The 18,005-nt window shown below is 27.8% G+C and overlaps 1 protein-coding gene across 17 annotated transcripts in view; it reads left to right on the forward strand.

Annotated features, from left to right (window-relative positions):
- The window catches only part of LOC105200057, a 233,621-nt gene that overhangs the window by 159,681 nt on the left and 55,935 nt on the right, over positions 1-18,005 (forward strand). For 15 of the 17 annotated variants that reach the window (XM_039447361.1, XM_026139306.2, XM_039447368.1 and 12 more), the window contains 4 exons: positions 6,890-6,987; positions 15,213-15,348; positions 15,904-15,979; positions 17,084-17,310. In XM_039447361.1, coding sequence (XP_039303295.1) covers positions 6,890-6,987; positions 15,213-15,348; positions 15,904-15,979; positions 17,084-17,310 — 537 coding nt within the window. The remainder of the gene's footprint in view (positions 1-6,889; positions 6,988-15,212; positions 15,349-15,903; positions 15,980-17,083; positions 17,311-18,005) is intronic. The other 2 variants (XM_039447400.1, XM_039447404.1) reach the window with 1 other exon arrangement.

An 18,005-nucleotide genomic window follows, 5' to 3' on the forward strand; every position in this document is an offset into this window, starting at 1 on the left:
ATAAAAATGTTTTATGTAAACCGTAAACAAGAAACTTTGAAAAAATTGTAAAAAATCATAAAAAAATGATAAATTTTGAAATATAAAACCAAATAATTAATAAACAAAACAATCTTACAAAATATTTGACTGTTTAGGCAAATTAGCTTTATGTTTCTAGTTTAATTTTTTTTTTTTGAAAAATTAATTTCCGACTATTTGTTAAAAAGTTATTAAATTTAAACCATAAATGCATCCCGCGAGCGTTACCTACGGTGCTCGACATCTTCTCGCGTCTGACGGACTGCCATCGAATAAAGTTCAAGAAGTAATAAAATTATACGAGATCATGTTATGTATAGTTTTTTTGGTCACTAATTCCAAAAATAAACAAATCAAAATGGCAGATTCAATATGGAAAACAAGAATTTAAAAAATGCGTATAACTAACATGAACATTGATATGATGGTTTTGTAAGTCTCTGATTACTGTTGTATAATTACAATTGTTCAATTAAAAATGGCAGATCTAATATGGCGACACATAAATTTCAAAAATTTATTGCAATAATTTAAAATTATATTATTTATTCTGTATGACAAAACAAAGAAAAGTATATTATGTTTCCTTTAATGACTTTAGTATAGTCTTTTTGCTGTTTCAAAATCTTTACTTACTTTTTGTGATAATAGAAAATATACATACAGAAAGGTAATTTTGCATTACCCATCCTGTACCACATGGAGGTATTACCTTATTACAGGACATGGTCCTCTACGTCAGAAACATATTTATACTATGTGCAATTTTTTTTCTTCACCATTTACAACATTACTATTTACATTATTCTAAATAACGATTAATCTTAATACTAAATTTACATTTAATTGCATACTTAAATGTGGAATGCGATTTTCCAACTTAATAAAAGCGAGCTTTTTTATTTTCAAAGTCCCGAGCCATTGACATCTTTTTGTACTTTGCTTTCCAGGATTGATCTTTTATTAAATAATAAATATAAATGTAGCATTAATATTAATCATTATGTAGTATTTTGTAAATATTATAATAATGTAAATAGTAATGTTGTAAATAGTGAAGAAAAAGGATTGCACATAATGTAAATATGTTTCTGACGTAAGGTGCCATTTTCTGTAATAAGGTGATATCTTCATGTGGCACACGATGGGTAACGCAAAATTACCCGTCTATATGTACATTTTCTATTTTCACAAAAAGTAAGTAAAGATTTTGAAACAGCAAAAAAACTACACTGAAGTCATTAAAGGAAGCATAATACAAATATCGATGTTAATGTTCTTTACATGCATTTTTTTAAATTCTTGTCTTCCATATTAAATCCGTCATTTTGATTTATTTTTTAAATCAATGTCTAAAAAAATTATACACATCATGATCTCGTAAGTGACCAACTTTATAAATTTTTGAACTTTATTCGATGGCAGTCAGACGTGAGAAGATGTCGCGCACCGTAGGTAACGCTTGCGGAATGCATTTATGGTTTAAATTCAATAACTTTTTAACAAATAGTGGGAAATTAATTTTTCAAAAAAAAATTAAACTAGAAACATAAAGCTAATTTGCCTAAACAGTCAAATATTTTGTAAAATTTTTTGTTTATTAATTATTTGGTTTTATATTTTTAAATTTATCATTTTTTTACGATTTTTCAAAATTTTTTCAAAGTTTTTTGTTTATGGTTTACCATATATAAAACATTTTTATAAGTTGCGAAAAAATATTTTCTGTATTGTGGGAACATTTCTGCGTAAAATGCCGTAAAGCTGACCTTGCTATCATTTTTTCTTTAATCAGAAAAAAATTCATAAAGAAGTCAAGTTTGAAAAAAGCTGTTTTTACGGTTATTTAAAAAATAGAGGGTGATAGAAAAAACGGACAACTTAGTCGTTTTCAACGCTTCAAAATCCTATAGAAACGTCATTCAAAGTTCAAAGCACAAGATTTTCCTCCTCAAATTTTGTAGACCTGTGTAATTTATGTAAAGTTTCATTGCAACGCATAGATTTCCTATAAAATATAGTGAAAAATATCACAATTGGTTTACAAAGTCACAGGTTAATTATGCGGGCATGTCATCACTATGACATCACTGTGATATTATTATATTATGACTAATTGCTTGTCACACAACATCTATGCAACATTACAATGACATTTTTTACTATGAAGAATCAGTTCTGTAAATAAATAAGATTTATTTATTTACAGAATAACTTAGCAGACAACAAAATTTTGTATAAAAATCATCTTGAGTACTTAAAGTATTTATACAAAGAATGAGATTCTTCCAATGTTGTAAAAAATAATTATATTTTTAATAACAAATAGAGTCAATATAATTATGAAAATGTGTTATTAAATAAAAATATAATTTTATTTATACAACTTTTATATGTATATAGTTTATTTAAAGTGTAAATATTTAAATACATTTTCAAATTTAATGTACTTTCTAGGAATCCCAATCAGCACACAGTATTTTTTAAATGTTCTTTTAATATTTATTTAATATTAATTATTTATTGTATAATTCATTATAACAACAATAGTTATTAAACATTTATTAAATATTTATTTAACATTAATTAAATATTTAAAATAATAATTTAGAGAAAATATTAATTTAATATATATTTAATGTTTATTTAATATTTATGTTTCATTAATTACTCATTTAATATAATGATTTGGGAAAATGCTTATTTGATGTTTATTGAATATTTATGTTACATTAATAATTTATTTACAATAATGATTTTAAAAAACCACTAATTTAAGATTAACTTAATATTTATTTTACATTAATTTTTTATTTGAAACTACAATTTCAAAAACATTAATTTAACACTTATTGAACATTAATTTAATATTTATTTTATATTTATTATATTTCTTTTTACGTTTATTTAATATTATTTAAGTATTTATTTTTCATGAATTATTTAATTGAAAAAATGATCGTAGTAAGTATTTTTTGAATGTTTATTTAATATTAATTTTTTTACTTATTTTTCATCTTTGTAAAATTATGTTTATTTATTATTTATTTAAGTTATTTAACTTTTAAGTTATTTATTTTTCAATTATTATTGATTTTAAAATTTGTTTCAAAAATGTTTCAATAATATCTATGAAAAGCAATAAAAAATGAACTTAATTATATATATTTATATAAATAAGCTTTAATTGTATAATTTTGTCTTTTCGATAACATATATTGATATGATCTATCAGTGATGTACATATATTAGCACAAAGTGTTTACAGAGATCATGAGGAATCACTTCGCAGCAGTCTTAGAGATCAAGCATTGTTTACCACAGTTATGACTTGGATAGGTGACCGCATGGAAATTTCCGAAAAAAATTCTTAAGAAAAAACCTGAATATTAAAACAATTTTTTTAATGTAAAAAAGGGCGCGATTCCATTAATTTTAACGTTTACAAAATTTTTTTATTGCAAAAACTTTTAAATTGCTTTTTGAAAAATATTGTTTTGCTAATTTATGCTGCGTTAAAAAAACATTTCTTTAACGTTTAATGAACATTTTCTTTAAATGTTTAAAAAACGTTTTTATGATATTTAAAAAAACATTCTTTTTAACGTTAAAATAAACATTTTTTAAATTAAAAATAGAACACTAATTCCATTATTTTTAACGTTTTTATAAATGTTTTTTAACGTTTTCTATATGTTTTTAAAAATATTTTAAAAATATTGTGTGCTGATTGGGATAGAGAATGTCCTCTGGACGTAAAGGAGATACATGCAGAAATTAGATCGATATAATTTCCGGATATGTCCTCGAATGCAATTATGATTAATGCATTAATGTATTAATGTATTATTCTAATTGTTGAGTCTGCACCGCTGTTATATCTAACGGGACATCCAGAGTACGTCTTTCGGACGTCTTGCGGACGTCCGAAATGCAGAGATATAAACAGGACATTTCAAGACATAAATTGGATGTCTCCCAAAAATAAACGAAATTTAAGAAAGTATAACTTTATCAAAAATGATCATAAAAAATTCATAAAAGCATTTCAAAGCTTGAAATCTTTAATTTCAAAATTGATAATTTATTAAAGTTTGTATACACTTTTGACATTTGACGGTTTTTTTATATTTGCAAAGCTCTATGACGTGAAATAAAAATTGCACGCAAATACGGTTTACAGCATTCAAAAGCACGAATCTTTACTTTTAATTTGCGTATTAAGTTTGTAAAAAATTTTAAAATTTGACGCTATTTGAATACATGTAACTTTATAAACAATCTGTAAATGTTTTAAAATTTTTTTTTGTTTATTTTTTTACGATTATTTTTAGCGAAGTTACACTCTCTAGAATTTGTTTTTGGGAATCAGAATATGTGATGCTTTAATTTTGCTGTTGAGTATATTTTACTAATAACATACAAGTAAAATAACTTTCGGTTACATCGCTTCATATTCACAACAATATCTAAATTAACCGTTTAGCTTTGGTTATTTCATTTAATATGAATTGTGAAAAACAATTCCGCGATTCCACAATTCCGAGAATAATGCAGCTCCACAATTCATTGTCTGAGCAAGGTATTTAAGTGTCTTCCCAGTACGTTTTTTGTATGTTCTCTTCAATACCACTCAGCAATAATCTAACTTTGAAGTCAAGTATTTAAGACATCACAAAAACCAAATTACTTTTTAATTATGCAAAATTTTGATGTAAAGATGAATATTTTTTTTATTTGTATAGATATTAGATGTAAAAAATTTTTAACTCACCTGATAATTTTGACTAGAAAATAGATTTGGCAAAAGAATTTATAAATGAAAAGCTTGCTGGTATGATAAAATTAGAGACTCTCTTATAAAAGACCTTTTATTAAAGGGTTTCTAGTCTAAACACTAATAATCTTCTTGATTCTTTATTTTAATATGTAAGTAGAAAAAATTTTATCACATATATTTATAAGTATAAAATAAAAATAAAAAAGACATAATTAATAATAAAGAATGATATTTTATATTACATGAAACTTGAAATATTTTCTCTCTTTCGATTATATTAAATTATAATGAATTTATCTCTCAATTTTTTATCAAGTATTATATTAAATAAACAAAAACTGAAGTTTTTTCTGAAACAAACTTAAAATATTTTTATCTAAATAGAAAAGAGTATACTAAAGCCAGTAACAATAATTTTACTTTTGTTGAAATCTTTCAACTTTATTAAAAAATATAAGAAATTTTTTGCATTAACTTATAAGAGGAACACGGCATCACTGATTTTAATAAAATTTTAAGGGTGTGTAGTACTCATTACATTTATTACAGTAAAGCTGTAAGTGCAATATTCAGGTATTTTCAAGAAAAAATTTTTTTAATATAAAAAGGTCAGTAGCGTAGCATTCGCCGTTAAGACATTAACTGCTACATTCGGAGTTCCAAGTTTGATCCCCGAAACTTTTCACTTATATCTTATATTTCTAAATTGTCATGTACAATGTTTAAATTGTTTAATTATTTCATATAAAATGTTATTTTTTTAAATAAAATAATTTAAAAATGCTTTTTTATTATTAATTAAATTAAAATTGCTCATGAACAAAAAACATATTTCTATATTTATAATGATTGTACATATTTCCTTAAAAAGAATAAAAAAATACCTAATCGTGCAGATGCTATTAAAATACAATCTTTAAATCATAATCAGTTAAGTTCCCCAATTTTTTGTAACATGTTAAAATATAGTCTACGTCTTAAATAACAAACAAAAGAAATCTTTTTAAAAACATTAACCAAAATTGTTTTCCAGATTCTGTTAATAACATGAAATGTAAAGACAGTGCATAAAATGTCAATGATTTCATGTTTATTGGGATACGAACCATTATGTTTTAATTATTGTTACAATAAACTTTCAATCCTAAGTATTTTTATATACTTGATTTAAAAGAAATAACATTTTACGTTAAAAACAGTTTAAAAAGTGTATAAACACTTTAAAAAAAGATTTAAATGAAAAAAAGTGCTTTTCTCGGGGATTGAATCTGGAACTTTGACGTAGCAGTCAACGTCCACCGGACGCTACGTTGCTTACTTGCTTTTTTATATATTTTTTTATTTCTTTGTATTTTTTTCTCAAGAATGTCTGCATATTGCAACTTATGGATTCACTGTAAATATTCAAATAAATATTACACACACATCGAATTTTATTAAAATTGGTGATGACCGATTGTCGGATTCCCCTTATTAGCATATTATAAATTTCAGTAAAAATAATCCATTATAAAAAAATGAAAAAAGAAAAAAATCCTAAGATTAATGACAAATAAATAATTTATTAGCATTTTATATCTCATTTTTATATCTCATTTATATCTCATATTTTTATATCTCATCTCAAGATATAAATTGATAAAAATATAAACAATAAGTAACTATAAGTAAAAATTGACTAATTAAAATATTAGACATAAGAGAATAGAATGTGCTATTTTTAATCAAAATGAATTTTAGTGCCTAATAATAAGTTGGGTGAATATTTTATAATTTTAATTTCATACAAACTGCGCGTTGAACATTTGTCGGTCTTGAAATAGTTTTTAAACTGAAACTGAAATACATAATATCACAAATTAAATTGCTAAACGATACAATAATTCTTGTTAAGCTATTTAATAATACTTTTCGTTACATATGGGGTTAAAAACTTAATCAAAGTTGATGATGATCTCCATCGATGTGTCCGGGTTTTAATATTACTTTTTTTAGAATATGTCGTCGCGACATTTTACGATAGATTAGATTTTCTTGAAAATAACACAGACACATAGATGGATGCTGATACGTTTTGGTTTGCGTTAGCATCGTGACTGGGGTTGCGGTCTGACAGCCGAGGACGAAGCTTCACTGTGGAAACGAGTCTCCAGTAACCATGCGCTGAACGCTCTATCCCTTGCCAGGCTAGTACACTATACTCCATTTTCACATTCATTTTCACTATCATTTTTTAACGAGAAACTTGTTTTTACTGTTGCTATTGTCATGTTTACGCGAATAACAACGCTTATTGGTTTGTTCGAGTTGTTCAACAATCAAAATTCACGTTTCTTCTTTTTCATCAATTCAACAAAATGCATAATTAGAAATCACATAATAAGAACTTGTCAGAAAATGTTTCTCTCAAGAACATAATAGTATTTATAAGAATTACATACGTTTATTTAACATTCCCATACAGCACTAAAATTTTTCAGAAATGTTTCAAAACTTTTCAATTATGTAAAAGAATACAATATTTCAGAAAGGTTGTGAAATATGACTGCAACGTTTTAGAGATGTTTTTGGAATAACAAAATGTTTGCAATTCTTGCATCTAAAACTTTACAGAAATAATAATTTTTATACATAATATAATTTCTCTAATTATTTTGTATATAAAAATATTAAAATAGAATTAGCAAAAAATTAACAACTTATGCAATATTTTATATTTTATTCTGTCAGATTTTGATGCAAAATATACCAAAAAAATATATTGACAGCAATAGTTTAATTGGAAAAATAATCTTGTTAGGAAGGTTTTCCAATTTATATAATATAAAAACTTGATCAAATTTTAAGATAAGTTTGTAATGAATACAGGTATTCTAAAATTTTTTCAATTTTTTTGATCGTATAATTTTTTTTAATAATTTTTTAACATACCTTAAATTCTTATGCGAATGACAGTTTTTAATAATTTAATCACATATATCAAATATAGGAACATTGAAATTTGCAAGTATATTGATATTAAACAATAAAATTTAAAGAATATTTTGCAATTAAAAAAATAAACCGGCATTTTGATTGACATTTATCTTCTTAATTTAAATGTGTTGTGTTAATACACTTCGGGGTTATAGTAGGATATTCTTTATGTTGTAAAAAAAAAATAAAATTTTTCGTGCAAAAAAACATTCATGTATGAAATATTCATAAATTATTTCATTTAAATATGACATGACATTCTTTAAATATGACATAACGTTTCCATTAGAATTATTAATATATAAATTACATTTAAATGATTATAAACATTCTTTCCTTGAATTTTTTAACATAAATATTATTACTATTGTAAATACTTACAAAAAGTACTTATTAACAATAAATAACATTTATTTTTTAAATTTTATTTATTATTTATTTTTTAGAAGATGATTTTCCTTTCATTTCTCTTTCCTTTGTTAAAAAGAAAAAAATTCATACTTATATGCCTTCCCTTTATTTTTTTTAATTTGAAGAATTTCTTTAATTCAATAACAATATTAATGAAACGAATATGTCACATTCTTCAAACACAAAGATGAGAAAAATCTGTATCAATCAGCAGTGGATCTTTCCTGATAAAAAAAGCCGATAAAAAACGATTAAGATCAATAGGATTTCTATGAGAATGTATTGTTTTCTAACAGGTCTATCTGTCACCACAAAAGAGTAATAATACAAATCCTGGCGTTTTCAATCGGATCTGCTTTTTATTATGAATAACACGATAGATATTCTATCAATTTCAATCCCATGCTAACTGTCGTACGGCAATTAATTCGGAATTAATACAGTGATATGTATGGTTTCCTATAGTTAATTTCTTATATAGAATTTCTCGTTCATATAGTATTTAAAATAAATAGTTTTGAAAATTCCCAGATACAATAGTTTATCAGTAAATAACTGAAGATATTCTATTCGACTCTATCGTTAATTTCTCATTTGCCGTTTCTATGGGAATCTATGCGTAAAACACGACAGGACGGACTACGTTTTCTACATGTCATTTCTAAGTGGAATTACTTATGAGTTTGTATTCGGCTTTTCCGATACAAAATTTAATGTTTTCAAACTGAAAATTCTGTAGACGGGATCAAACTGGCATTAACGTCGCGCATACATTCGCTTTTATCGTTAATTTTTTATTCTATGGGAATCTATGCAATAACACGATAGGAAGAACTATGTTACGCGTGACGCGGTAGCCAATGAAATCTTCCACCGCGTAAAAGAAGTTAAACTCTATCCAACTTTGATTGGCTACCACGGTATGCATTAGGCTCTGCCATGCGCAAAATAGGAGAAATATTAGAAATATAATAATAAAAATAAATATTAAATGTTAGATATAAAAATTAGGAATAGATATTAAACGTAATGTACAATGGACACAAATAAAATACAAGATATAATGTTTAATTCTAACCTCTAATATGACAAAATTTTCACATTTTTACATAACATAACTCAAAACAAGTATTAATTGTAATAACTTTAATATATTAAAATATTTACCAGTTTGTTTCATTATATCAGCTGTGGCGGCTGTTCCACTAGGCGCCATTTCACGCGCCGGTACTGCATACGCTCGCCAATTACCAGTGCGCGTTGTCGCCACAGAGCGGCAACGCGGCTGAGTGTGACCGGTTTCTCGCGGATAAGATGCAATCGATAAGGGAATATAAGGTCGGTATTCATAGTCGATTCTTATTTCAAGATCGTCTTAAGTAACATCTTAAGATGCTAATACGGCTTTCTGATTGGTTGATGGCATCTTAAGGTGATATTTAAGATGAACTTAAATATAAGAATCGACTATTGGCCGGTATTCATAGTCGATTCTTATATTTAAGATCGTCTTAAGTATCACCTTAAGATGCCATCAACCAATTAGAGAGCTGTATTAGCATCTTAAGACGTTGCTTAAGACAATCTTGAAATAACACTCGACTATGGCCAGTATTCATAGTCGATTCTTATTTCAAGATCGTCTTAAGTAACGTCTTAAGATGCTAATACGGCTCTCTGATTGGTTGATGGCATCTTAAAATGATGCTTAAGATGATCTTAAATATAAGAATCGACTATGAATACCAGCCATTAAGGGCGCTCGGAAATGAGTCCATTAACCTTCTCGCTCTGTAGAGTGAGCCCCGTACAGACCTTTGCATTGGCAAAAGCAGTGTTGACAGTAACCTTTTCTCTGAGTAGGAGAAAGTAGGGTTATTGTACGCACTGGGTAATTGTACGCTTCGTGGTTTGGCATTTTCCTGATGAATAGAGATTATATCACGACAATATTTGTAGGCTGAAGGTATTTTTTTAATATATAACCATACGTTATATCATTTAAAAACGTAGTTAATTTAAAAAAAATAAGAAAAAGTAAAGTCATGATTTTTGTTGCGATTTTAGCGTTCAGAAAATAAGGCAATAAGTCCGTTTTTTGAATTTATTCTTTTAATCTTGTTATACGTAACAAAAGTACGTTTTTTCGTGCGTTTTTTGAGTTTTTGTTTATTAAATTTCATTAAATAGTCATAAAATAATTGTTTTTTTTTTATCAAATCAAGTTCGCAGTAGACATTTTACGCATCCATCTTGAATGGCGTGAGACCACGTGAGACCAACTATAGTGCCACTAGTACAGTATAGTACAGTGTAGTGCAACTAAAAGAATGGGCTATAACCTCATTTTTTCTCCGCGTACATTTGCGTCCAACCGCACGTACCCAAGGCCCGAGAAATTTTTTCGTTTATTCACTTGCCTCTTTTTGCTGAATATAGCATTACCAAATAAAAAATTGTTTAATATAACAATACATAATGATAAAAAAATGTTTAAAGTTTCTATTTTTGTACTCGTATCGATTTCAGCTTCAAAAATTCACTGCGATAAATTTTCCTTAAATGCGTGTAATTTACTTACTTTCCCCTAAGTTACAATTTAGTGATTTTTTTTTGTTATTTACCGTTTTATTCGGCTATACATATTTCGAGTCATACAAAGTTCAAAGAATAACATTTCATTAATATGGTTTTTTAATCCTTAAATACATTGATTCCGTAAAATACGTAAACACATTTTCGGGTCTGGGAGACTTTTTGAACTTTGAGAAACTATAACTTTGGTCTCAATCAAGATTTTTCAACAATCTTTTTTTTTACATGAAAAAGTCTCAGAAATGTGACTACATAATCGGCATTGTCGAAAAATGATTTATTGTTAAGTTATAAAAGAAAAACCATTAAATAAAAATAAAAAATTGTTCAAAAATCCATTTTTCCTTTAAAAAATCATATCTTTGCAACAAAAAACTTTTAAGAACTTTCAAATACGGCGTTTTTAAGTTAAAGGGTCATACTTTCAGAAAAAAATTATAGTATCGTCATTCCTTTTAAAAAGTATAATTATTATAACAAGAAAGATATGAAGTATTATATTTTTAGGTATCTAACATTCACTTTTTTTTAAATCATATTTTTGCAACAAAAAACTTTTAAGAACTTTACAATACAGCGTTTTAAAGCTAAAGAGTCATACTTTCAAAAAAAAATTATGTCACTGCAATTTCTATTAAAAAATATATTTACGTAACAAGGCAAATTATTTTAAATCTTATTTTTGATAAATTCAAGGTGCCTAAAATTGAAGTTTGATGTATTTAATAATATATTCCGGACCCTACGCAGAAGTTCTCTTTTTCATGGCACTATAGTATTTCAACTTTAGACATAGTAACATACGCATTTGGATCTGTTTGAACGTGTTTTGTCCAGTTTTTTTACTTAAAATTATTCACAAGAACGTTTCACTCACATACTATATGGGTCCCATTGACCCTAACAAAACTTTGCTGCAATACCATTCGAAATCTAATTGATCAAAAAAGTTGATCAAGCATATCAATCAAAAGAGGAAATTTCAAACTTTTTTTACGTCCTGGTCCAAACCTCCGGTTCTCTATCTCATTCCGTCTTCACACAGCAAGCATTCGAAACTTTATATGGGGTCTATCAGACTCGCTTATGTGTTTAAGGGTTAAGTGAAATTTTTATATCAAAATATTTTTTCGATAAATCGATTGTCATTCTAGAGAGCGTTGTTTAGAAACATTAGAGACATCATTTTATGTTTGTTGTTTCATGTTAAACGGGGATAAAATAATATTTCTAACGAAATTTTTAATGGTATTTCTAAAGTTTATGAACGCAGGAAAATTCTAAATCAGAAAAATTCTAAACAATAGAAAATTAAAAATATATAGTTTTGTAACAAGGTACTGTGTTTCTTTTAAATTAAACTATTTTTTTTTAATTATTTTTATGGATAGCCATATTACAATCACTTTTTTTCTTCCACTGATTATGCAGTGCATTAGATTTTTATAAATCACGTCCTAAAGAATAAATATCTTATTACTTTGAGCCTAGAATCTGTCAAACAACATTTTGACGAATGTAATCGTTCAAGTTTCAATAGAAAATATTAATTATAAACAAAACTATTTAATAAAATGAAAATGGTTGCCATATTACCCTTTTCTTCTCTAATAATATTGATGCTAAAAAACATCAATCAGATACTTCTCAAAAAAACTGTAAAGAATTTCTTGCGAAAAAAATAATACTTAATTCAGCCAGGAGTTGTGAATGTGAATTTCTCTACATTCCTGTCAATTCGACTGAGACATATGGTGATAATTCTCACAATATCTAAAATATGTTGAAGAACATATTTTTTCAAACGACGTAGTATCAACACTAAATAAAATTAAGATTGATTGATACAAGCTTTTTTACTTTTATGTTTTACATTTTCGTCGATCCTGATTTCACTTATTATTGAAATATAAAGGAGAACATTATAAATAATTATAAGTTGGAAATGCACGATTATTTCGTATATTTATGAAACATTCTGCCGAAAATTTGTGTTAAATTTAATTTTCATATAAGTTTAGATTTATATATAATTGACGTATTACCCCTTACTCCCATTCATTATTTTTTGTACTACTCTCGTCCTCGTGGAGTCATTGATCACATTTTACGCTTCTATTAAAGGATTATATCATAGAGATGGTTTTCAATAACATGTTTACTCAGTTTCAATCTTCTAGTATACGATTAAAAAGCGAAATGACAGTAACAATTGATGAAGAATTAATGAAAATTAATTTACCATTATTTGTCCTTTTCGAGATCATTATAATTTTGAAACATTTTTTGTTATAATATATAGTTTCAGGAACAATAGCTTGTAATTCTTTAAATGCTTTATCGTGTATAAGAAATTCAGTTTAAAGCGCAGCGAAGGATATTCAAAAATTTATGAATGTGACCAATATTTTGTATATCACGCACTTTGAACATACGTGTGTATTGTTTGAAGTAATTCGTACTCTTAATTCTGTCTGCAATTTTAAAGATCATCATCATACATAATAAAATAGGCTCTTGTGTGCTAACAGTAAATTATGTTGGCAATAAGGTCAAAGAAAACAAATAAATTAGGTGGAAAATATATATTCAAATATGCTTACATAGACCAAGTCTTGTGTTCCAACGAAACGTTTTAGCTGTACTTAGTCTTTTTCAATCGTATAAATGAAAACCGAATATTACATATTTTTAGTATTACTTATTTGATTGATTTGTCATTATATTGTCTGACTAAATAAGTAATACTAAGTTTGTAGTACTCGGTTTTCATTTGAAAGATTGAAAAAGGCCAAGTACAGCCGAAGCGTTTCGTTGGAACACAAGACTTTGTCTATTAAATGAGAGCAGGATGAGTCTTATTCACAACTAGTAAAAGTATCGTTCTTAATTTTTTATGAGCCGATAGAGGAAACCTTTGTCTTTGATGCATTTTGAAAAAAGATTTATTGTTGTTGATCTTTTGTAAGAAAAACACAAGCGCCATAAATGCCGAATACGCGACGCGTTACGAGGCTGTGTTTCTGTGCAGTCATCCGAAAAGTCCGAAAGATCCGAAAATGTCTCGAGACATTATATGCTTGTTGAGATTGACCAAATTTGTTTGAAGCTACTATCTGCTCGTATAGAACATTCGTAAGTAAAAATTACGTTATTAAAATCTCGATTGATGTTCTAGCTTGTGCGCCTAAGCGAGTCACTTTTTCACATGTTTTTCACTCAACAGAAGTTTCTTTATTGTACTGCGACATTTCATGCCATGAGCACGGATATGAATTTAAATAGTTACATACGATATATTTAAACCTTTTTGCTTCAATTTCGCTTATTCTTGACGCAGTAGGCCAGGTTTTCCGCGAAAACAAATTTGCGATCATTTTGTCGTCTTTTTTCTTCAATTTTTCTTCTTCAATTTTTTCCATCGATCCACGTTACGGTGAATCATCGACAATTTTTGTGACTTTATATCGCTGAACCCACTTCTGCACGAATTGTTTCGACTTCTACACATATTTAGGAATCACTGATTGCAACATTTTCGGATCTTTCGGATGGCTGCACAGAAACACTAGAGTCCCTAGAAGTAGAGAGTCTGGACGTCTCGGGGTTCCACGGGATTGGATGCACGTGATTGTGCACCTAAAATGGCAGCACCAATACGGATCCCTGTTTAATCCTCTTTAGCCAATGCGATAACAGCATACAACACGTTCAAGTGCACACAGTGATAAACATATACACACATAAAGCTCACGTACATACACTGACATATTCATCACCGACATTTTAGGGGCAGATGTCCAGACTCTCTACTTCTAGGGACTCTAAGAAACACAGCCTTGTAGCGCGTCGTGTATTTGGCATTCATAGTGCTTAATGTGTTTTTCTTACAAAAAACCAAAAGCAACTGAATCTTTCTTCAAAGTGCATCGAAGACCTAGGTTTCCTCTATCGGGTTATAAAAAAATTGAGAGCAATACTTTTACCAGTTGTGAAAAAGACTGTCCACGCTCTTATTTAACGGACTGTGTGTACAAATATTTGAATATATATTTTCCACCCAATTTGCTCGGTTCTATTTTTATCTTATTGCCAACATAATTTGTCATCATCATATTTATATGAATTTCTAATAGGATTGAATTTAAATCAATCAAAATTCTTATACTCGACAGACACAAAAGCACCAAATATTTTACTTGACATATTATATACGTCGTTTACACAAGTTGTATCCACTGTGTGTTCAGAAACATCACGGATTTGCATCATTTATGCAAAAAAATGCGAGAGCACTCATAAGTGTTTAAACGTACTCGCACCTTCACACGGATTTCGTCGTAGTTAGTTAATTTATTTTATCGATTCGAGCGAATCGACGTGAATTAAACGTGATGCTCACAGAATCGTCTTTTGATTAATTGTTCAGGTCGGTCACCAAAGAGGAAAAAGAAAAAGAGAACACAAGGAAGGTAGCTCCAATCGCCACTATGCCACCGGCGGGTCGACCATCCTCAGTACAGGCTAGACCAACCCATGGCATAATACATGACGATACCAAGGCAGTATGCAAATATTCTATGAATACCCTCTCAAAATCTTTTATTGAACATCGTCCGAGTTTTTTGAAGTCGATAACACGTAACTGATCTTTTTCTATCATCTTAAAACCATTTGAGTATTATCTTTTTCTTCTTTAATTTATATACAATATTTTAGACTGTCTTAGACGCTTAAAACGATCGTCTTGTTCACGACAATTATTTTATAAATTGAAACTTTTGCAACTTAAACCCAATTTTTCTAGAAGAAAAATGTAGATCTTATAAAATATTTTTTGTTTTAGCATTTTTTGCATTATATTTTATTATCGCATTTTTTCTTTTAGTAACCAAAAGAAATGATTTGCATAAACATTATTTTGTAATTTATACTTGGAAATCTTCCATTGTTAATATTTAAATTTATTTTATTCTAAGTATTCATAAGAAAATAATAACTATTTAATCTGGCGACAACTTTTCTATCGTCATTCTGTATGTCTAGTTTTAATAGTATTTATATATACAATGGTATTAGTACTATTAGTATAAAATTATGTGTTTGATATTTTATCATAGGATACTGATCGAGCTATCGCTCGCGCAAGAAAGGATTTCCTAATCCGCCATCATCTTGACCGTACAACTGGTGTGGGTACGTGATTAATGAATAAGTCAATTTAATAAGTGTAAAAACATAATAAGTATATAAATTATTGAGTGTGCAAATTAATTCGGTGCCTTTTTTCAACAAATTTCAAGTTTATTTACAAAAAATAAAGTGAACGTTTAATGTTTGAAATAAAATTTTCATTTTCAACGGACATGATAAGTAATATCTTGCGCTAAATGCGCAGCGTGAGACTATCCCGGGTACTATACGCAATCCGGCAACTTCTGAGAACATTGGATCTTACAATCAGTAACGACTAAAGCGATCAAGTTTTGAGTAGATTCAATGAATAGCTTGGATTTGAATTAAATAATAAAAATAATTATTTTATTTCTTTTTACGTGCCCTATGAACGAAGATATCACGATGTAAAGTCAAATATAAATTTTTAACATTCAGACACATTGTTATCATCATCACCTCTTAGAAAGCGTTTTCTTTTCTATATCTTTGATATTTTATTCAAAATTTTATTCTCCAAAGGAATACTTATGATTGGCCAGTTTTATAATATTGAGTTTATAACTTTGACATAAATCGAGCCTTGTAAATGTAATCAAGTCACTAATATCGAGAAAATAAAACATAATTAAAAACTAGTGCAAAATTATAATGTATAGGTTTATACAGGATACATATACATGATTATTAATGATTGTTTCCACGTTTTACCCTACGAACATGATTTACCGACGGATACGTATTTCTAATATATTATATTAGAAATTACAAATGCGTGCTTCTATGATAAAAAGTGGGAACAGTTATTAATAATTACCCTGTATATAAACCTATATATTATAATTTTGCACTAGTTTTTACAAATACAGGATTGCATCTGGAATAACTTTTCTGTTATTCGTTATGAATAAGAAGAACATAATAATTAGAAAGAAAGATACCAATATGAAAACAATTTTATTGGTTTATTTTAAATTATTATTTTAAATAATTAATATAAAATAATAAGATAAGTTCAGGTAAAATCATATAGGATTTTTATCAAATTTCTTTAGGTTTCTATCGTTTTTTATCGGACTTTTTGAGCAAGGTTATTCTGAAATACAAACAAATTATCTTATTAAGGTGACGGTGCACTACTTCCCTCTCCAACGAGAGAGAAACTGGAGCCTGTCATACCACGACGGCGTGATGACATCAAGGAGCATCGGGACGAAATTCAGCCACGAACCAAGTCTAGTCCGAAAAATAGTCCAAGAACTGGACGCTCGCAGAGCCTCGGACCGACCGTCACCGATCGCAGATCGCCTAAACGGAGTCCTCGTGCACCATCAGTTACTAAAGATGCTAAGGTATGTCACAAATTTATTAGAAACCTATAAAATTATAAAATAATACATTATATATAACGTTGTTACCGTTATAGTATTACATTTTTCAGTATAGAATTAGTTTTCTTTAAAATTGAGTGAGTTAATCCTCAGCTAACACATTATATTGGATTTGATATTTTGCTGCACATGGGTGTACGTCATTTGGACCATTTTCAATTGCGTATATCTCAGTACCTAATGCATAAAATTTGAACAATTTTTTTTAATCAGTACGCCAGAAAATCAAAAAGAAGAATAAATAGGTGCGAGAATCGAGAAATTGAATGTATTTGAAATATTCAGGAGAGATGGAAACGTACTCGCGAAAAAACGGTTTTTTTTTAAATTTGTAGTTTCGAAAAGAAAACTATTAGAGAAATTTTTCCAACAGGTTTTGAAAGGTGATAGAACGTACTTTAAGAAAAAAATATTGTTATTTTAATTGTTTTCAAAAAGTACATTTATTCTGCAAGGTGAAGTTAGGAGATTTTTTAGCGTAAGAAAAGATAAGCTGATAGAGTGAATCATTCGTTTTTGATTATAAAACTTGAAAAAACGTAAAATACATACAATGTAATATATTTCATTATCAAGAGGCGCGGTCGCGTCTTGCGCCTTTGACTATATACCTCTGGACTGCTAATATCTCCACTTTTCCACAAGATAGAAGGAGA

The sequence above is a fragment of the Solenopsis invicta genome, chromosome 1 (genome assembly GCF_016802725.1).
Source record: "Solenopsis invicta isolate M01_SB chromosome 1, UNIL_Sinv_3.0, whole genome shotgun sequence".
NCBI classification, from domain to species: domain Eukaryota; kingdom Metazoa; phylum Arthropoda; class Insecta; order Hymenoptera; family Formicidae; genus Solenopsis; species Solenopsis invicta.